Here is a 22013-nt window from a genome sequence, read left to right on the forward strand (position 1 = left end):
ATTTCCCCCTCCCAGAGGGAAGTTTCCCCGGTAGAACAGCTCCGCCGGAGCCCTAGATTGGTTCCGCCAAGGTTCCGCCTCGTGGCGGCGGAGTTTCGTCCATAAGCTTGCCTCTGATTTTTTTCCAGGGTAAAAGACTTCATATAGAAGAAGATGGCCACCGGAGGGCTGTCAGCGGGCCCACGAGGCAGGGGGCGCGCCCTAGGGGGTGGGCGCGCCCCCCACCCTCATGGACAGGGTGTGGGCCCCCTGATGCTGATTCCTTCGCCAGTATTTTTATTAATTCCAAAAATGACTTTCATGGAGTTTCAGGACGTTTGGAGCTGTGCAGAATAGGTCTCTAATATTTGCTCCTTTTCCAGCCCAGAATCCTAGCTGCCGGCATTCTCCCTCTTCATGTAAACCTTGTAAAATAAGAGAGAATAGGCATAAGTATTGTAATATATCATGTAATAACAGCCCATAATGCAATAAATGTCAATATGAAAGCATGATGCAAAATGGACGTATCATACCCCCGCTGGTGGGAGGAGGCACGGGGGGGGGTGTTTTGGGCGCTGGCCGAGGATGGCACCGGCGGCTCCAACGGCGGGTCTGCGGGTGTGCCGTCCCCTACCCCATCTGACACGATTTGCAAAGCCCTGCGGGTGGGATATCCTGAGGAAGAGGTGGCACTGCTTATGGACATGGCGATTCCTACCGACGGTCCGGCGAGGCGAGGCTTGCGGGCAGAGGACAAGATCGAGATTGTCCGACGCATGTTCATCGATGGACGGCGGCCACGGTGATCCGGCCTTGGAAGGGTCTCTTCCTAAGGTGTGTCTTCCAAAACCGATCTTGTCAGATTTCATTCCGAAAGGGTCGTGGAAGGTAGTGATGAGGAAGAAGAAACGGCGGCCATCGGCGGCGCAGGCGCCGGCGCCGCGGTCGACCGATTGAGCGTGATCCGGGCGGAGCGGATCACGCGTTCGAAATTTTTGCTAGGCTCAGATGGGCTGGAAGCGGCGGGCCGCTGTGTGGGTGTGCCTGCGCTTGGGCCGTCGGGCCAGGGCGAGATGTCTGACTGTGGGCCGGGATTAGCGGGGCTTGTGGCCCAGGCAAAACCAGTTTCGTGCGATCTACCTGAGGGGGCAGACGTGCATGAGGAGGTATCAGATCGGGAGCCACCACATGCACGTTCGTTTCCTCCCTGCTGTTTCTGTTGGGCGCGCGAAGAAGATTCCTGGCCCATCCGGCGTGTTCGCTGCGTCGGCGGTTCGCGGGAACGTGATGCCGCCTAAGGCTCCGCCACCGGCGAAGGCCATGCCTGTGGCGAAGACGGCTTCGGGGGCTGCTGGAGCTGCTCCGGCACAGGCTGTGGGTTCGGTCGTGCCGGTGCCCGCGCGGCCCACGGTGCCTCCTGCCAGGGCTGCGCCGCCGCATCGCCCTTGGCCTAGGCAGATGGCTGGTGGGCGAGGTGGTTCTGATCATGGTGCAGTTGGCCGCGGTACGGGCGGTTTCGCGGGAGACAACCTCAATCCTTCTCGTGGTCAGTGGGGTGACGATGGTTTTAATGCATACGGAGAAGGTCTTCATCGAGGTTCATCGTCTACCGGAGGTGAGCGCGACTATGCTTGGACAGATCACGGGGCTACCGATAGAGGTTTTCAACGGCCGCCGAGAAACTTTGTGGAGGGTGCGGTTGGCCCTAATAACCGGTCATTCTGGCCCACTTCCTCGGAGGTCATGGCAGCTACCGGCGTCCTCCTCCACGCCATTTGCCCGCTGCTACAGATTCAGTGACGAACCTTGAGGAGGTGCCCACCGATGGTTCAGTTCTGCATCAGGTTGCGGTGGAGACAGTTCATGCCTTGGCAGAAGTGACGGTGCCGGAGCCCATTCAGCCTGGTGATGCTACATCTCACAAAGGTACGGAAAAGTCTGAGGCTTACAAACCGTCCAAGTGGGCGATTACGAAGAAAAAATTGGCCTGTTTTCGTTGGGGTGAACCAGGGCACTTTATGGCTGAGTGCACTGCTGAGTTATGTGATTTATGTCGGAAATCGAAGCATACGGCGGTTGAGTGTCCACTTCTTTTAGGGCCCGAGCCTACGGTTAACATCTATGGGGTATGTTGCCAAGAATTGATGTTCTTCGAGTCACCATACGTGGCACTGGTGACACCCATGATTGAAACTTCCTTCCCAGGTGTGGTGAAGGTGGTTCATGGACCTCTAACTGAAGATCAAATTATTCAGCAGTTACGGGAGTTGGCACCGGGTAATTTTCAGTGGTCTTTGCTGAAGTTAACAGATCAGACCTACAAAGTGGAGTTTCCTTCTAAAGAGGATCAGTTGAGAATCCTCAAATTTGGCATGTGTAGAGTCACTGGTACAAGTTTTGTGTTGTAGTTTGATGAGTGGAAAAAGAAGGAGCCTCAGGGTATGCCGTTGACTCAGATTTGGCTCCATTTCTCGGGGGCGCCATCTGAACCCCTGGATAATTTCCTGGTCACATGGAGCCTGGGATCCCTGTTTGGCAAGATGGAACAGGTGGATATGCCCTTCACATGCGCTCATGGGGTGGCACGTTTGCTTGTTAGTGTTGCTAACATTAAGTTCTTGCCGGATGTGGTAAGATGGACTCATGAGGGCATCATGTATTTGTTGGATGTCGAGTATGAGGATCCTAACTTGTTTCAGGACTTTGAGAAGGTTCATCGTATGAATACTTCTGAGGGTGGAGGTGCCTCCGGGAACCAGGATGATAGTGCGCACACCAATGGTGATAAGGCTAGTGGACCTTCTACTTCGTCTAAAGCAGGAGAGACTGCTAATGAGAAGTCCCCGGTGTCTGCTCCGACCAACATGTTGCAGCTTGGATCCTTGGGGGCTTTTTCCGCGCCTCCTCGTCTTTGGAGTGATTGAGTTGACTTGGACGACCCGTCGGAACATCTTCCGCCGGTGGTTGTGGAGTGTGAGTCTTTGATACTGCTGGATGGACAGGGTGGAGTTGGTGGACAGGAGGTGGCCATTGCCCCCTCTTCACCTCCGTTGCATAGGCTGGAGGGGGCGGCTGCTTTGGACGCCACGGCGGGAGGTGGCGGACAGGTGGCCCGGCCCTCCTCCTCGATTTCTTCATCTACGCTGAGGGGCCCAAGGAAGGATCTACGGCCAACAGTTCTTGAGGGGGACCGGCGGTCCTCAGAGGAGCATGCAGGAAGGAGGCATGCGCACTCCTTTCTACCCCTCAGACGATGCATCCTCCGACGCCTCCGGTGGCGCCGTCACCGGCGACGGCAACCCTGGTGGGAGGGTCGGCTGGGCCTGGCGGCCAAGGGCCCTGCTCACCATTCATCGCTTCGTCATGACATGCAGCGGCTTCACCTGTTTTAGGTGCTACAGCGGCGCCCGTGGTTGGTAGGGTTCCTGTGTCGTCTTCGGGATCTGGGCATCGGCCGATGCCACAGGAGGCTTCGAGGACTCTTGGTGACTTTTCGGCTGTTCCAGTTCATTCGAGCTCTGTCGGGGGTCGGGCAGCAGGTCCAACCCCAAACAGGGACACGCGGGAGGAGGTCATTGCTTATGGAGGTATACCGGATCTGGTTTCTGAGGGGCGGCGGATGAGCGGTCGTCTCCAGGAGCAGCCGGATGTGGATGACATGCAGCTAAGGTGCGCTATGTGGGCGGCCAAGCTCCGTGACATTGAGGTTACTAATGGTATGTCAGTCAATACATCTAATTCCATTTTACGTTTTTCCAATGATGAGATTGTTCACAATGCAAATCAATTAGGGGTTTCACTAGGTAGTAATGGTAGTGAAATCACTAAATCAGTTAATGATATTCTTGATCTCGAAGCGGAGCGCGCTTTGGAAATGATTCGTAACATAGCAGTTGTTAAACCCATGAATGATGCTGACATAGATGCGTTGGGAGTCAGGGCTCTTGATAGTTTTTGTGCGGATCTTGCCCTTCACTTCCTGAGACAGAGGAAGATGAGGGATTCGGGTCCCCTAAGGCCTCGAGCCATGTTGATGTTCCGGAGGCTAATTCCCCAGAGCCCGGTTCTAAGGACCGGCGGGAGGATCAGAACAAGCCTAAGAGGAAATGGAAACGAAAGGTTTATACTGTTTCGGCTGTGCGTAAAAGTGCTAGGATCCGTACCTCTAAAAAAACTCATGATGAAATATGAGAGGAATCTTTTGGAATAGCAGAGGTCTTAAAGACTTGGCTAAAAGAAGGTTTCTAGCGGAAGCTTCTATTGAAAATCAGTTGGATTTTATTGCACTGTCCGAAACTGGAAGGGACAATTTCACCCCACAATTTGTCAGCATGTTATCGGGTGGTATCAACTTGGAATGGCACTGCCTACCTCCAAGAGAAAGGTTCGGTGGGATCCTACTCGGGGTTAAGTGTGACTATTGGAAGTTCGGAGTGTGGTCATGGGAGATTTTGCGGTTAAGTTTTGGGTCAGATCAAAGGCTGATGGGTTTAATTGGGCTTTGGTGGCGGTATATGGTGCCGCGCAGCCCAAACTCAAACCAGATTTTTTGGCCAATCTTGTCCGCATTTGCGGTAGCGAACAACAACCAATCCTCGTTGGGGGCGATTTCAACATTATTCGAAGAAGGCAGGAAAAGAATAATGAGAATTTTGACGGCAGATGGTCGTTTATGTTCAATACTATAATCAAAAGCTTGGATCTTAGAGAGATAGAGCTGTCTAGTAGGAAATTCACTTGGTCCAATTCGTTACCAAATCCGACTTTTGAAAAGCTGGACCGTGTCCTCGCTAGCGTCGAATTGGAACAGAAGTTCCCTCTCGTAACGGTCCAGGCATTATCTCGCGCTATTTCGGATCACACCTTGTTGCTTATTGACTCTGGTGATCCTACCCATGTGGGAAATAAGAACACCTTTTCTTTCGAATTATCGTGGTTTGAGAGAGAGGGGTTCCTCGATCTGATAGCTAGAGAATGGGCTAGAAATTCAGGAGGAAGGTCTCCTGTTGAAAGATGGCAGAATAAGATTAGGCATCTCCGAAGATTCCTTCGTGGATGGGCTAAACATACGCATGGGATTTATAAGGCTGAGAAGGAAAGGCTCCTTCTACTTATTCAATCCCTAGACTTAAAAGCCGAGTCCGCTATTTTAGATACCAGAGACCTAGAAACTAAGGTGGAGGCGGAGTTGAGACTGAAATAACTTCTTCGAGAGGAGGAATTGAAGTGGGCATCGCGAGCTAAGGTTCGCAAAATCGTCCAAGGGGATGATAACACTCAGTTCTTTCATATGATTGCAAATGGTAAGCACCGCAAGAAGAGGATATTTCAGCTCGAGCAGGACGAGGGGACGATTTTAGGATAAGAAAGTCTAAAAGTTTATATAACCAATTACTATAAGAAGCTATTTGGGCCTCCGCGGGATAACTTTGTGTTCTTAGATGAGTCGAGGGTTGAGGATGCCCCTCAACTTGCGCCAGACGAGAATGAGATTTGGACTACCCCATTTACAGAGAAAGAGGTGTTTGAGGCCATTTCACAAATGAAAGACAATAAGGCTCCAGCGCCGGATGGTTTTTCGACGGAGTTTTATAAAAAAATGCTGGCATAGTATCAAAGGGGATTTGCTTTCGATGTTCCATGATCTTTTCTCTGCACAGCTTCAGTTGTTTCAACTTAATTTTGTAACGATAACGCTACTCCCTAAGAATACAGAGGTCGTTCGTATTGAGCAGTTCAGGCCTATCTATCTTCTTAATGTAAATTTCAAAATTTTCACTAAGGTTGGGACTAATAGTCTTACGCAAATTGCGCACTCTGTGGTGCAGCCGTCCCAAACCGCTTTCATGCCGGACAGAAACATCCTAGAAGGGGTTTCCGTCCTGCATGAAACGTGATATGTCTCCAACGTATCTATAATTTTTGATTGTTCCATGCTATTATATTACCTGTTTTGGATGTTTATGGGCTTTATTTTACACTTTTATATCATTTTTGGGGCTAACCTACTAACCGAAAGCCCAGCCCGTATTGCTGTTTTTTTTGCCTATTTCAGTGTTTCGAAGAAAAGGAATATCAAACGGAGTCCAAACGGAATGAAACCTTCGGGAGCGTGATTTTTGGAACAAACGTGATCCAGAGGACTTGGAGTGCAAGTCAAGAAGCTGCCGAGGCGGCCACAAGGGTGGAGGGTGCCCCCCCCTCTGGGTGCGCCCCTATCTCGTGGGCCCCTCGAGCGTCCACCGACGTACTTCTTCCTCCTATATATACCCACGTACCCCGAAACCATCAAGGGCGACCATGAAAAGCTATTTCCACCATCGTAACCTTTTGTATCCGCGAGATCCCATCTTGGAGCCGTCGTCGGCGCTCTACCAGAGGGGGAATCCACCATGAAGTGCTTCTACATCAACACCATAGCCCTTCCGATGAGTTGTGAGTAGTTTACCACAGACCTTCGGGTCCATAGTTATTAGCTAGATGGCTTCTTCTCTCTCTTTGAATCTCAATACAAAGTTCTCCTTCCTCTTCTTGGAGATCTATTCGATGTAACTCTTTTTGCGGTGTGTTTTCGAGATCCGATGAATTGTGGGTTTATGATCAAGTTTATCTATGAGAAATATTTGAATCTCCTCTGAATTCTTTTATGTATGATTGGTTATCTTTGCAAGTCTCTTCGAATTATCGGTTTGGTTTGGCCTACTAGATTGATCTTTCTTGCAATGGGAGAAGTGCTTAGCTTTGGGTTCAATCTTGCGGTGTCCTTTCCCAGTGACAGCAGGGGCAGCAAGGCACGTATTGTATTGTTGCCATCGAGGATAAAAAGATGGGGTTTATATCATATTGCATGAGTTTATCCCTCTACATCATGTCATCTTTCTTAATGCGTTACTCTGTTCTTATGAACTTAATACTCTAGATGCATGCTGGATAGTGGTCGATGTGTGGAGTAATAGTAGTAGATGCAGGCAGGAGTCGGTCTACTTGTCACGGACGTGATGCCTATATACATGATCATGCCTAGATAATCTCATAATTATTCGCTTTTCTATCAATTGCTCGACAGTAATTTGTTCACCCACCATAATACTTATGCTATCTCGAGAGAAGCCACTAGTGAAACCTATGCCCCCGGGTCTATATTTTATCGTATAAGCTTTCAATCTACTTTTATTTGCATCTTTACTTTTCCAATCTATATTATAAAATACCAAAAATATATTTATCTTATCATATTATCTCTATCAGATCTCACTTTCGCAAGTGGCCGTGAAGGGATTGACAACCCCTTTATCGCGTTGGTTGCGAGATCTTTGTTTGTTTGTGTAGGTGTGTGGGACTTTTGAGGAGCCTCCTACTGGATTTATACCTTGGTTCTCAAAAACTGAGGGAAATACTTACGCTATTGTGCCACATCACCCTTTCCTCTTCAAGGAAAACCAACGCAAGCTCAAGATGTAGCAAGAAGGATTTCTGGCACCGTTGCCGGGGAGGTCTTCGCTCAAGTCAAGACATACAAGTACCCATCACAAACTCATCTCCCTCGCATTTACATTATTTTCCATTTGCCTCTCGTTTTCCTCTCCCCCACTTCACCCTTGCCGTTTTATTTGCCCTCTCTTTCCCAATTTCCTCTCTCTTTCGCTTGCCTTTTTGTTTGCTTGTGTCTCCATGTGCCTTCTATGTGCTTGCATCTTTGCTTGCTAAAAATCTATTGATATGGATCCACTTAAAGTGTTCTACTTTGATCATCTTCGATCCTTATGCGCTCGTGCTGAAACCCCAACTAGCCTAGTTGATGGGAAATCTTTGGATGAGCATGCTCATTTTGTGCGTCACCGTTTGTCTGAAAAAGGGAGACTCTTATGGGATCAAATAAACAGATTGATGTGTTATGCTTGGAATCTTTGTGAAATTTGTGTTTTGACTTGTTGCTCTAAGAACCCTAAAAAACACCTTCCCTACCTATGTGAGTTTAATGAAAATGAAATCATATCTTCTTATGCAAAGGGTGTTTACAGTTACTATGATATCGAACAAACTGAAGAATTTGTTGCTTTTAAGGGTGCTTATGAAATTGCTTCTTTGTTTGAAAAGTATGATATTACTCTCTACGAATCTGAAAATTTTGACATACTTAAATATTGCTATGAAAACTATGCTACTAATGTCTATGTCAAAGAATTCATTGAGAGAATGAATGTTGCTTCGGAAGAAAATAATGATATGCATGAATCTATAGATAATGATTCCGATGATTTGATTGAAATATCCCTTGGTGAACATGATGCTTGCTATTCCTGTGGCCATGATGCCAATATTTATGAAGATGAATTTGCTATAGTTCCTTATGTTAAACATGAGATCGTTGCTATTGCACCCATACTTGGTAGTTACTTCAATTAAAAGAATGATTACAATGATTTTTCTATAAATTCTCTTGATGTCAATTATGCTAATAATATGCAAAACCCTAAGCTTGGGGATGCTAGTTTTGCTATGTCTACTACTAGTTCCAATGATCATGATTAGGGTGATTCTTCTTATGATCTTGAAAATTTATTTAAGCTCCATGATCAATATGAGATTGATAACAGTGTTTACAATAATACTGAAAGTGGGTTTGGAAGAGTATCAACTTTAGATCCCACATATTTGGAGTATGTTCAATCTTATGATATTTTTGATAAAAGTGGGTTTGGAGAGGTCATGACTTTAGTAATGTTAATCCCACTACCTTGGAAGAGTGTCAACTTTGCATGCATGTGGATCATGTTGAGAATATGTTTTGTGATAGTTATATTGTTGAATTTGCCTATGATCCTACATGTAATTATTATGAGAGAGGAAAATATGGTCGTAGAAATTTTTATCTTACTAAATTACCTCTCGTCATGTTGAGATTGCTATTGTTTCTTTCTTCTTCCTTGCATATGCTAGTTTTTGCTTGCCTTGATAATTTGTTTGCCTATAAGATGCCTATGCATAGGAAGTATGTTAGACTTAGATGTGTTTGTCATGAGTTTTATGATGCTCTCTTTGTGCTTCAATTCTTGTCTTTCATGTGAGCACCATCAAAATTATCAATGCCTAGCTAGGGGCGTTAAACGATAGCGCTAAATGGGAGGCAAACCAATTTTCTATGTGTTTTTTGTTTTTGTTCCTGTTTAGTAATAAATTTTGCATCTACCTTCTGTTTAGATGTGTTTTCATGTTTTATTTAGTGTTTGTGCCAAGTAGAACCTATAGGATAACCTATGGTGATAGTTAATTTGATTCTGCTGAAAAACAGAAACTTTGTGCTCACGAGACAAAATTTAGTAAATCACAGAAACATGATTTTTCGTTGATTCTTTTTTCTGTAGATGAATAGACAAATTTCCTAATACGTTCTATTTTGGTAAGATTCTTGGAGTTCCAGAAGTATACGAAAGTTACAGATTGCTACAGACTGTTCTGTTTTTGACATATTCTGCCTTTCGTGTGTTGTTTGCTTATTTTGATGCATCTATGGCTATTATGCAAGGGTATGAACCATAGAGAACTTGGAATACAGTAGTTTTAACAGCAATATAAATAAATAATGAGTTCATCACAGTACCTTATGTGGTGGTTTTTCTTTCTTTCACTAATGGAGCTTATGAGATTTTCTGTTGAGTTTTGTGTTGTGAAGTTTTCAAGTTTTGGGTAAAGATTTGATGGACTATGGAATAAGGAGTGGCAAGAGCCTAAGCTTGGGGATGCCCATGGCACCCCAAGATATTCAAGAATAGCCAAAATCCTAATCTTGGGGATGCCCCGGGAAGGCATCCCCTCTTTCGTCTTCGTTCATTGGTAACTTTACTTGGAGCTATATTTTTATTGCCACATGATATGTGTTTTGATTGGAGCGTCGTGTATGATATTAGTCTTTGCTTTTTAGTTTACCACAATCATCCTTGTTGTACACACCTTTTGGGAGAAGCCCACTTGATTGGAATTTGTTAGAATACTTTATGTGCTTCACTTATATCTTTTGAGCTAGGTAATTTTTGTTCTAGTGCTTCACTTATATCTTTTAGAGCACGGCGGTGGCTTAATTTTGAAGAAATCATTGATCTCTCATGCTTCACTTATATTATTTTGAGAGTCTCTTAGAATAGCATGGTATTTGCTATGGTTATAAATTGGTCCTAGAATGGTAGGCATCCAAGTTGGGTATAATAAAAACTATCATAGAAGTGAATTGGATGCTATGATCAATTTGATACTTGATAATTGTTTTGAGATATGGAGGTAGTGATATTAGAGTCATGCTAGTTGGGTGATTATGAATTTAAAGAATGCTTGTGTTGAAGTTGGCAAGTCCCGTAGCATGCACGTATGGTAAAAGTTGTGTAACACATTTATTGCATGGGGTGCTCTTTTGATTGCCTTCCCTTGTGTGGAGGTCGGGGGCGCGCGATGGTTAACTCCTACCAACCTTCCCCCTAGGAGCATGCGTGTAGTGCTTGGTTTTTGATGACTTGTAGATTTTTTCAATGAGTATATGAGTTCTTTTGACTAATGTTGAGTCCATGGATTATACACACTTTTATCTTTCCATCATTGCTAGCCTCTTAGGTACCGTGCATTGCCCTTTCTCACCTTGATAGTTGGTGCAAACTTCGCCGGTGCATCCAAACCCCGTGATACAATATGCTCTATCACACATAAACCTCCTTATATCTTCCTCAAAACAGCCACCATACCTACCTATTTATGGCATTTCCATAGCCATTTCGAGATATATTGCCATGCAACTTTCCCCCGTTCCGTTTATCATCATGACATACATTACTATTGTCATATTGCCTTGCATGATCATGTAGTTGACATCGTATTTTTGGCAAAGCCACCATGCATAAGTTTTCATACATGTCACTCTTGATTCATTGCCCATCCCGGTACACCGTCGGAGGCATTCATATAGTCATATCTTGTTCTAGTTTCGAGTTGTAATGCAGGAGTTGTAAATATATAGAAGTGTGATGATCATCATTATTAGAGCGTTGTCCCTAAAGAAAAAAAGAAAGGCCAAAAATAAAAAGAAAAAGAAAGGCCAAAGAAAAAGAAAAAAAGAAGAAAGGCAAAAAAAAGGCCAAAAAAAGGGGCAATGTTACTATCTTTTTCCACACGTGTGCTTCAAAGTAGCACCATGTTCTTCATATAGCGAGTCTCATATGTTGTCACTTTCATATACTAGTGGGAATTTTTCATTATAGAACTTGGCTTGTATATTCCTACGATGGGCTTCCTCAAATGCCCTAGGTCTTCGTGAGCAAGCAAGTTGGATGCACACCCACTTAGTTTCTTTTGTTGAGCTTTCATACATTTATAGCTCTAGTGCATCCGTTGCATGGCAATCCCTACTCCTCATGTTGACATCAATTGATGGGCATCTCCATAGCCCATTGATTATCCTCGTCAATGTGAGACTTTCTCCTTTTTTGTCTTCTCCACACAATCCCCATCATTATATTCTATTCCACCCATAGTGCTATATCCATGGCTCACGCTCATATATTGCGTGAAAGTTGAAAAAAGTTTGAGATTGCTAAAGTATGAAACAATTGCTTGGTTGAAACCGGGGTTGTGCTTGATGGGAGTATTTTGTGTGATGAAAATGAAGCATAGCCTAACTATATGATTTTTGTAGGGATAAACTTTCTTTAGCCATGTTATTTTGAGAAGACATGATTGCTTTGATTAGTATGCTTGAAGTATTATTATTTCTTATGTCAATATGAACTTTTATTTTGAATCATTTGGATCTGAACATTCATGCCACAATAAAGAGAAATACATTGAGAAATATGCTAGGTAGCATTCCACATCAAAAATTCTGTTTTTATCATTTACCTACTCGAGGACGAGCAGGAATTAAGCTTGGGGATGCTTGATACGTATCCAACGTATCTATAATTTTTGATTGTTCCATGCTATTATATTACCTGTTTTGGATGTTTATGGGCTTTATTTTACACTTTTATATCATTTTTGGGACTAACCTACTAACCGAAGGCCCAGCCCCTGTTGCTGTTTTTTGCCTATTTCAGTGTTTCGAAGAAAAAGGAATATCAAACGGAGTCCAAACAGAATGAAACCTTCGGGAGCATGATTTTTGGAACAAACATGATCTAGAGGACTTGGAGTGCAAGTCAAGAAGCTGCCGAGGCGGCCACAAGGGTGGAGGGCGCCCCCCCCCCCCTCCTCTGGGTGCGCCCCCTATCTCATGGGCCCCTCGGGCGTCCACCGACGTACTTCTTCCTCCTATATCTACCCACGTACCCCGAAACCATCAAGGGTGACCATGAAAAGCTATTTCCACCATCGTAACCTTCTGTATCCACAAGATCCCATCTTGGAGCCGTCGCCGGCGCTCTGCCGGAGGGGGAATCCACCATGGAGGGCTTCTACATCAACACCATAGCCCTTCCGATGAGTTGTGAGTAGTTTACCACAGACCTTCGGGTCCATAGTTATTAGCTAGATGGCTTCTTCTCTCTCTTTGAATCTCAATACAAAGTTCTCCTTCCTCTTCTTGGAGATCTATTCGATGTAACTCTTTTTGCGGTATGTTTGTCGAGATCCGATGAATTGTGGGTTTATGATCAAATTTATCTATGAGAAATATTTGAATCCCCTCTGAATTCTTTTATGTATGATTGGTTATCTTTGCAAGTCTCTTCGAATTATCGGTTTGGTTTGGCCTACTAGATTGATCTTTCTTGCAATGGGAGAGTGCTTAGCTTTGGGTTCAATCTTGTGGTGTCCTTTCCCAGTGACAGCAGGGGCAGCAAGGCACGTATTGTATTGTTGCCATCGAGGAAAAAAAGATGGGGTTTATATCATATTGCACGAGTTTATCCCTCTACATCATGTCATCTTTCTTAATGTGTTACTCTGTTCTTATGAACTTAATACTCTAGATGCATGCTGGATAGTGGTCGATGTGTGGAGTAATAGTAGTAGATGCAGGCAGGAGTCGGTCTACTTGTCACGAACGTGATGCCTATATACATGATCATGCCTAGATAATCTCATAATTATTCGCTTTTCTATCAATTGCTCGACAGTAATTTGTTCACCCACCGTAATACTTATGCTATCTCGAGAGAAGCCACTAGTGAAACCTATGGCCCCGGGGTCTATCTTTTTTCATATAAGCTTTCAATCTACTTTTATTTGCATCTTTACTTTTCCAATCTATATCATAAAATACCAAAAATATATTTATCTTATCATATTATCTCTATCAGATCTCACTTTCGCAAGTGGCCGTGAAGGGATTTACAACCCCTTTATCGCGTTGGTTGCGAGTTCTTTGTTTGTTTGTGTAGGGCGTGGGACTTTTGAGGAGCCTCCTACTGGATTGATATCTTGGTTCTCAAAAACTGAGAGAAATACTTACGCTACTGTACTACATCACCCTTTCCTCTTCAAGGAAAACCAACGCAAGCTCAAGACGTAGCAAAATGCTCCATGAAATCCACACGAAAAAACTAGACAGAGCTATTTTCAAAGTGGACTTTGAGAAAGCATACGATAAGGTTAAATGGCCCTTCCTTCAACAGGCATTGCTTATGAAAGGTTTTGATCAGGCCTGGAGACACCAGGTATACTCTTTTACGCAAAAAGGGAGTGTTGGGATTAAATTGAATGATGATATATGTCACTACTTCCAAACACACAAAGGATTGAGGCAAGGAGATACGATGTCACCTATCCTCTTCAACATAGTGGTCCATATGTTGACAATTCTTATAGGAAGGGCTAAGGATGCGGGTCAGGTAGGTGGCCTCATCCCGCATTTAGTTGACGGAGGGGTCTCCATTCTGTAGTATGCCGATGATACTATCATCTTCATGGAGCATGATTTTGCAAAAGCGTGAAACTTGAAGCTCGTGTTATGCTTATTCGAACAATTGACCGGGTTAAAGATTAATTTTCATAAGAGCGAACTGTTCTGTTTCGGGAGAGCTAATGATGACCAAGATGTGTACAAACAATTGTTCGGGTGTGAATTGGGGGCTCTACCTTTCACGTATTTAGGTATACCAATTCAACGTCGTAAGTTGACCAACAGAGAATGGAAGTGCATTGAGGACCGTTTTGAGAAGAAATTGAGTTGCTGAAAAGGCAAGCTGGTGTCATACGGAGGATGATTAATTCTTATTAATTCGGTCCTCACGAGTATGCCCATGTTTCTTCTCTCCTTTTTTGAGGTACCGGTTGGAGTCCGGAAGAGGCTTGACTTTTATAGATCACGCTTCTTCTGGCAGAGTGATGAGCTGAAGCGAAAATACAGACTTGCTAAATGGGATATCATTTGTAGACCGAAATACCAAGGGGGGTCTAGGTATTGAGAATCTGGAAGTGAAGAACAGATGTCTCCTTAGCAAGTGGTTGTTTAAGCTTTCTGTCAAGACGGAGGCCACTTGGGCTCAGATCTTGCGAAACAAATACCTTCACTCTAGAACCCTATCCCAGGTGATAGTGAGGCCGACAGATTCGCCTTTTTGGAAAGGACTGATGAGAGTTAAACCACTCTTTTTCAATAGGACAAGGTTCATAGTTGGAAACGGTACGGCTACGAGGTTCTGGGAGGATACATGGCTGGGGGAGACTCCCCTCGCACTCCAATATCCTTCTTTGTATAACATTGTTCAGCGTAAAGACGCATATGTTGCAACAGTATGATATGTCTCCAACGTATCTATACTTTTTGATTGTTCCATGCTGTTATATTACCTGTTTTGAATTTTTATGGGCTTTACTTTACACTTTTATTGTTGGGGAACGTAGCAGAAATTCAAAATTTTCTACGCATCACCAAGATCAATCTATGGAGAGACTAGCAACGAGAGAGAGGGGAGTGCATCTTCATACCCATGAAGATCGCGATGCGGAAGCGTTACGAGAACACGGTCGGTGGAGTCGTTCACGAAGCGATTACGGGCGTGATGCCTATATACATGATCATGCCTAGATAATCTCATAATTATTCGCTTTTCTATCATTTGCTCGACAGTAATTTGTTCACCCACCGTAATACTTATGCTATCTTGAGAGAAGCCACTAGTGAAACCTATGGCCCCCGGGTCTATCTCTTATCATATAAGCTTTTAATCTACTTTTATTTGCATCTTTATTTTTCCAATCTATATCATAAAATACCAAAAATATATTTATCTTATCATATTATCTCTATCAGATCTCACTTTCGCAAGTGGCCGTGAAGGGATTGACAACCCCTTTATTGTGTTAGTTGCGAGTTCTTTGTTTGTTTGTGTGGGTGCGTGAGACTTATGAAGAGCCTCCTACTGGATTGATACATTGGTTCTCAAAACTGAGGGAAATACTTACGCTACTGTGCTACATCACCCTTTCCTATTCAAGGAAAACCAACTCAAGCTCAAGAAGTAGCACAGTACTACAATCCACTCCGCTCAATATTCAATTTCGGAGGATGCTAGTGGGAAACCGTTGGGAAGTCTGGCTCAATCTTGTGAGAAGATTGATGGATATTCAGTTGTCTCAACAACCCGATCAATTGTGCTGGAAACTAACTAAGAATGGAGAGTTCTCGGTTAAATCCATGTATTTGGATGTTATTAACTCTAGCGTGATTCCTAGATCGAAACATGTTTGGAAAGTTAAAGTACCTTTGAAATATCAAAGTGTTTATGTGGTTTGTGCATAAACAAGTTATTTTTACAAAGGATAATTTGGCAAAGCGCAATTGGACAGGATTTGCAAGATGTAGCTTTTGCGACCAACATGAATCAATCAAGCACTTCTTTCTTGATTGTCCTCTGGCTAAAATTATGTGGCGGTCGGTTCATATAATCTTTAACATTACTCCGCCGAATTCTATCAACACGTTATTTGGGACGTGGCTTGATGGGATAGATACCCATACAGCGAGACACATTCGCGTGGGAGTATGTGCTTTATTATGGGCAGTCTAGAACTGCAAAAATGATCTGGTCTTTAACAGAACAACAAACATTCATTTTTTGCAGGTTATCTTCAGAGCCACTGCGTTGATCCGTATGTGGTCGCTACTTACTCCGACGGAGGCCAGAAAACGTTTGGTTACTGGGTCTACCCGATGGGAGACGGTAGCACGGAATATTTTCAACCGGCTTGGATGACGGTTATGTAATAGGATAGGCATGTAGTGCTCATATCTTTTTATGTCAGTCGGTTATGGATTTTTTATTACTGCTTAGCTCTTCGTGAGCCTTTTTTGTATTTCTTTGGTCGAGACGTGAAGACTTTTGTTAGACCTTTTGCTTATTAATAATATTGGTTGTATGCATCGTTCAGATGCAGAGGCTGGGGTGAACCCTCCTTTTTCGAAAAAAATAAACATTACGGAATGACATTTAAGAAAAGAAATATGTACAACATAACAGATCATCCTCTAGCAAAAATGGGAATCAGATCGCACGTGTTCTCTGAAGATACGCCACACCGAAACGGAAAATATAAACGCGGGGCGACAAATCCGACACTCCGGCCAGCCTTTCACCCACCAAAATTTACTGCGCACGCGCCCCAACGCGCCTCTTCTCCTTAAAACCTCTGATCCGAGGCCATTTTCGTCCCAGAAATCACAACGGGCTAATCCGCCATTAAACCCTAGGGGAACGCCCCGAAAGAAACCGATGCTTGGTATCGTAGCGAGGGAGTGCAGTTTGCCCACTCATCCCTCGCACTCGCTCTGCGCCTTTTTATGGCTGCCTCTTTTGACCTTTTCCATCTTTTTCCCTTTGATATATCCCGCATCACTAAAGCACGCAGCAGGCAGGCAGGCAGCAGAACCGCCTTTGTTCGCTTTCGTCGTCCTCGCCGAAATTCCCATTGCGGCTACTGACATTTGTCCCCCCATCCCAGCGACCTCTCTTCTCTTGCATCCATCCATCCATCCATCCCTCTCGGCGTCACTCAAGCTTGGTTTAGGAGCAATCTATTCCGCCTTGGGCACCTGGTATGCAATTGCTTGCTCTGTCACTCAAAGCTTTGCTTTAGGAGCATCTTGAGTGACAGACTATTTTTTCAGTCTTGTTCTTGTGGAACTGATCTAGCAATTTGATAACTCAAAATTATTGATGTTCGTTTTGCAGATTGGTTTGTGAGCTTGACAGGATTCCTTGATTTCCTTGATCTCTCTACTTTTCATCTTGCTCTTGATTTCCAGTTTAGAAATCATCCCGAGGAAATCTTGGGCATCTTTGCTGCCTTCCCCCCTTTCATTCAACCGAGCGCAAAGATTGTTCTTCTTGAGCAGAGGAACAGTTCGATTGGGAAATGGCTGAAGTGAAACCGGAAGAGATGGTCCACCATCCGCCCATGGATCAGCTGCAGGGGTTTGAGTACTGCATAGACTCAAATCCTTCCTGGGGTCTGTGCCATCTCCTCCTTCAAGTGTTGGCATGTTGGATCAATCGATCTGTGTTTCTTACCCTGAATATTTGTGGGTCTCGCAGGAGAGGCAATTGGTTTGGGTTTTCAGCATTACATACTGTCCCTGGGAACTGCTGTTATGATCCCCACAATGTTGGTTCCTCTTATGGGTGGAAATGATGTGAGAACTTTCTCCCCTTTTCTTTTATGTTTGCTACACTCCTTGGTTAATTTGGTACAACATACTATTATTTTGACTGAAAAAATGGTGCTTGTTTGTGTGTTTACCAAAGCATGACAAGGCAAAAGTGGTTCAGACACTGCTATTTGTGACTGGGATAAAGACACTGCTCCAGACACTATTTGGCACTCGCCTTCCCACTGTCATTGGCGGCTCATATGCATATCTTGTTCCAGTCCTCTCCATAATCCATGACCGATCGCTCGCACAAATAGCCGATGGCCATACCGTAAGTATTAAAATGTTCTTCTACATTTTCTGTCTTGTAACAAGAATCATGGCAACTCGAATACGTGATGCAAATATCCATGTTATGCATTTCAGTTTACCTTTTGTTCTATCTGCAGAGGTTCCTGCAGACAATGAGAGCGACACAGGGTGCGTTGATAGTGTCGTCAAGCATTCAGATAATTCTTGGCTATAGCCAGCTGTGGGCAATATGTTCGAGGTACAAGAAACTCTCACTTCTCCTTTAACTGACGATGATAGGTTTTTCAGTCCAAAAGTTCAAACATTCATTTCTTGGTTTTTGTCAGAATCTTACTATATTAAAATCTTATACTCAACCTGATAGATTATTTGCTTGAACTTTAGTATAATTAGCATGCCATGTTAACATGTGTTCATATACTGGACCAAATATGCAATTGCGGATACTTGTTGTTGCTTTTTTTATTATTACTATCCTGGTCCCTCCGGCCCTCCGGCCCTCCGTTATCCGTCCACTTTATGTGCCCATCAGTTTGAATAGTGGGGGTCACTTTAGATAAAGCGTAATATGCCGATGTGTTAAACAAAGAGTGGGCAAAAATATCCAAAAGCTGTTGGAACATGGTAACTACCTTCGCATCGAAGACAGGAATAAGAACATTAACAGTATGATATGCTTGTTGCAGGTTCTTTAGCCCACTTGGGATGGTTCCAGTGGTTTCATTGGTGGGGCTTGGCCTTTTCGAGAGAGGATTCCCGGTAGTAAAAGCTCTAATGGCCTTACTTTTGTTCTGTTTAGCTCTACTCACTTTGATGTTTGGAACTCATCACACTGAAGAATGGGACCCCAGCTACTTATATTTTACTCCCTCCGTTCACAAATATAAGATGGTCTAACTTTTTTGTTAATCAGATGTTATAGGCACGTTTTACTGTGTTTGTTCACTCATTTCAGTCCATATGTAGTCCATATTGAAATATCCAAAACATCTTATATTTGTGAACGGAGGAAGTACCATTTTAAACGTTTTCTGGGTTGCATGGCCTACCTTGCTAGTTTGATAATGTAGTTATGTATTGTTTACTTGTATACAAAAGTTTATTTGGAGCATGGATCTCTTATTGATTGGAACTTTAGCAACACCATCCAATAGATAATATTTATTGTTACATATGGTAAGTTGCACTTAGTACCAGATCATTTCTTTCTGTTTTAGTATATTTTAAAGTGTTCCTGGACCAATCTTCAATGTCACTGAAAATATGTTTATTTTCTTAGTTTACCTCTACATTTAGAAAGTTATTAATTGTTCATATTTACCCAGGCAAGATCTCCATACTCTGTTAGCTTGCCTTTTTTTTCTCAGAAAAACATTTAGCACCATGAGATTTATGTTGTCCTATACTGAGTTAATTCAGGAAGGATATTTTGTCAGGTTGCAAGCTGTGTGGAGATTGGCCTTCCGATGCTTATCATATTTGTTGTGCTTTCCCAATATCTCAAGCATGTACATGTTCGGCATGTTCCGATTTTGGAGAGGTTCTCACTGCTGGTGTGCATTGCTCTTCTCTGGGTCTATGCCCACATTCTAACAGCAAGTGGTGCATACCATCACACTGCACTACACACCCAGATCAGTTGCAGGACAGACCGTTCTAACCTCATCTCTTCGGCATTATGGTTTGTAAATAAACCGGCTTCCACACCACTTATTCATTTCCATATGATATATCTCAGTTCATTTTTTTTTACTCTCATAAGGATAAGCATTCCATACCCCTTGCAATGGGGAGCACCAACATTCAATGCAGACCATGCATTCGGCATGATGGCCGCAGTAATGGTGTCGCTAATAGAGGTACCATATCATACTTGTCAAATACATGATTCCTCGAAGTTTTTCTCAATATTTTTATATCCACCTGATTTTGTTGAAACCATTTGAGTTCTTCAGTCAACTGGCGCATTCAAGGCTGCTGCCCGGTTGGCAAGTGCAACACCCCCACCAGCATATGTCCTCAGTAGAGGCATCGGGTGGCAGGTTAGTAGTTGCATTATCTTAGCCTCTTGTGGAGTTCTGTCAATATGTTAAGTCTAGTAGTTCTCATGAAGTTGAGTATCAACTATAATTTTTAATGATTTGTTTTTACGGCTGTACAACTACTCCGTAATCACTGCTGAGCTTTTTCTGAAAGGAAATGAAACATGTGCATTCAGGGAATAGGTACCCTACTGGATGGGCTATTTGGCACTGCAACTGGCTCTACTGTTTCTGTGTGAGTGCATCTGAGCTATCACTCTTAAGATTGTTCTGTTGTGGCATGCCTAATATTATGCAGAATATTTGGATGCAATGCAGTGAGAACGTTGGTCTTCTTGGGTCTACAAGGATTGGGAGCAGGAGAGTGATACAGATTTCTGCTGGTTTCATGATCTTCTTCTCCATACTAGGTAATTAAGGTTTCTCTTTAGCCACGAGCACTCATTTGCATTGGATTTTTCAGGGTTCTGAACATGTCGATGTTGTAGGAAAATTCGGGGCACTTTTTGCTTCCATTCCGTTCACAATATTTGCTGCCATATATTGTGTTATGTTTGGCATTATTGGTAAGTATCCTAGCAGAAAAAGTGAAGATGTTCTCCTTTGTAGTTTCCGAGCTCTCTACCAATATCTGAATTCGCACAAATAATTTTTGCTCGTTTGTTGTGTCTCCAGCGGCGGTGGGGCTATCCTTTCTGCAGTTCACCAACATGAACTCTATGCGCAACCTCTTCATTGTTGGTTTTTCACTCTTTCTTGGCTTATCGATACCAGAGTACTTTTCTCGGTATATGACAGGTGCTCAAAATGGCCCGGCGCACACGAAGGCTGGATGGGTTCGTAACCTCACTATCCCCCACACCCTTAATTTGTACTGTACTAGCATGGACTCCCACAAGTCCACTGTCTCCTTTTCAAAAAGAAAAAAACAAGTCCACTGTCTCGAGATTTGAATTCGAAATGACATCTGCAAAAATGTCCATCTAGTATCTGGCACAAAACAATAACACAAACTTAACTGGTGGTAAAATGTTGTGGCATATTGCTGGTAAAATGTTACTTCCTCCGTCCCAAAATATAAGACGTTTTTGCAGTTCTGCAAAAATTGGGACGGAGGTAGTAGGAAATTAATATGTAGTATGTAATACTAATTTAGTACAGAAAAGACGATCACAGCTTGTACACCACATTGCAGAAAGTTCATGTTCAAATCTACTCATACATCAATAATGGCCTGCCAATGTTATCAAAATGTCTGTCATCTCCATGCAAGAGTCCTATTTTGCATCATTTTGAAGTTGAGTTTGAATTGTATCATCCCTGACCGTCAATGCAGTTCAATGACTACATCAACACCATCTTCGCATCCCCACCGACTGTCGCTCTCATCATTGCTGTAGTCCTTGACAACACGCTGGATGTCAGAGACGCGGCGAAGGACAGGGGGATGCAATGGTGGGAGCGGTTCCGGACGTTCCGAGGGGACAGCAGGAATGAAGAGTTCTACACCCTGCCCTTCAACCTCAACAGGTTCTTCCCACCATCTTGAGCAGAAGCTTCCAAAGTCCGGGTACTGCAAGCTGAGTACCAAATGAAGAAACCTTTGCATCACAATATGGCATGCTTCTGAATTCTGATAGAGTAGAAGAGGAGAAGAGAAGTAGAGATGATAAGACCCGCATGCCGTTTTACTAGCGTAGGATGGAGGAAGTTCCCTTCGGGCTGTCCGATTGTACATAGATATTTGTTTCCGTAGACAATGAATTAATGCTAATTTTTGCTGTGTGCAATGTAAGATCTCATGAAACATTTGCGGGCAGCGGGCAAATGAGGCACATTGTTAGCTGTAGTTGAACACACCGTAGAAAAGGGCATTCCAAACAAGCAAAAATTATAGCATGGCCCCAATTGAAATGTGTCATTAATCCTTGTCGGCACACATCCGTGATATGCTGCTCAGATCATGTCGGCGCTGTTGCAATAAGACCCTTGTAAGAGGTAGTCGGTTTACGAGCGGTCAAGGTAGGTTGATGTGGCACCTATGTGGTCCGGTTTTCCCTCGTGAATCGGTTATGGCCTTATTTGATAAATTTGACCATTACTGA

At 43.6% G+C, this 22013-nt stretch overlaps 1 protein-coding gene across 3 annotated transcripts; it reads left to right on the plus strand.

Moving 5' to 3' along the window:
- Positions 1-16682: 16682 nt before the first annotated feature.
- On the plus strand, positions 16683-21867 carry LOC119308826 (nucleobase-ascorbate transporter 2-like). Of its 3 annotated transcripts, none has more exons than XM_037584986.1 (14): positions 16685-16999; positions 17136-17413; positions 17499-17596; positions 17709-17885; positions 18004-18104; positions 18553-18628; positions 19303-19547; positions 19629-19725; positions 19822-19908; positions 20085-20143; positions 20227-20318; positions 20397-20474; positions 20584-20744; positions 21245-21457. In XM_037584986.1, exons 2-14 carry the CDS (start codon positions 17320-17322, stop codon positions 21455-21457), a joined length of 1578 nt encoding a protein of 525 aa, XP_037440883.1. In that variant the 5' UTR covers positions 16685-16999; positions 17136-17319. The 3 variants fall into 3 exon arrangements, with proteins under 3 accessions (XP_037440881.1, XP_037440883.1, XP_037440884.1); XM_037584987.1 differs by having other exon boundaries at positions 18553-18625; XM_037584984.1 differs by having other exon boundaries at positions 16683-16999; positions 19303-19725; positions 21245-21867.
- The last annotated feature ends 146 nt before the right edge of the window (positions 21868-22013 follow it).

Source organism: Triticum dicoccoides, chromosome 5B, assembly GCF_002162155.2.
Source record: "Triticum dicoccoides isolate Atlit2015 ecotype Zavitan chromosome 5B, WEW_v2.0, whole genome shotgun sequence".
Classification (NCBI taxonomy): domain Eukaryota; kingdom Viridiplantae; phylum Streptophyta; class Magnoliopsida; order Poales; family Poaceae; genus Triticum; species Triticum dicoccoides.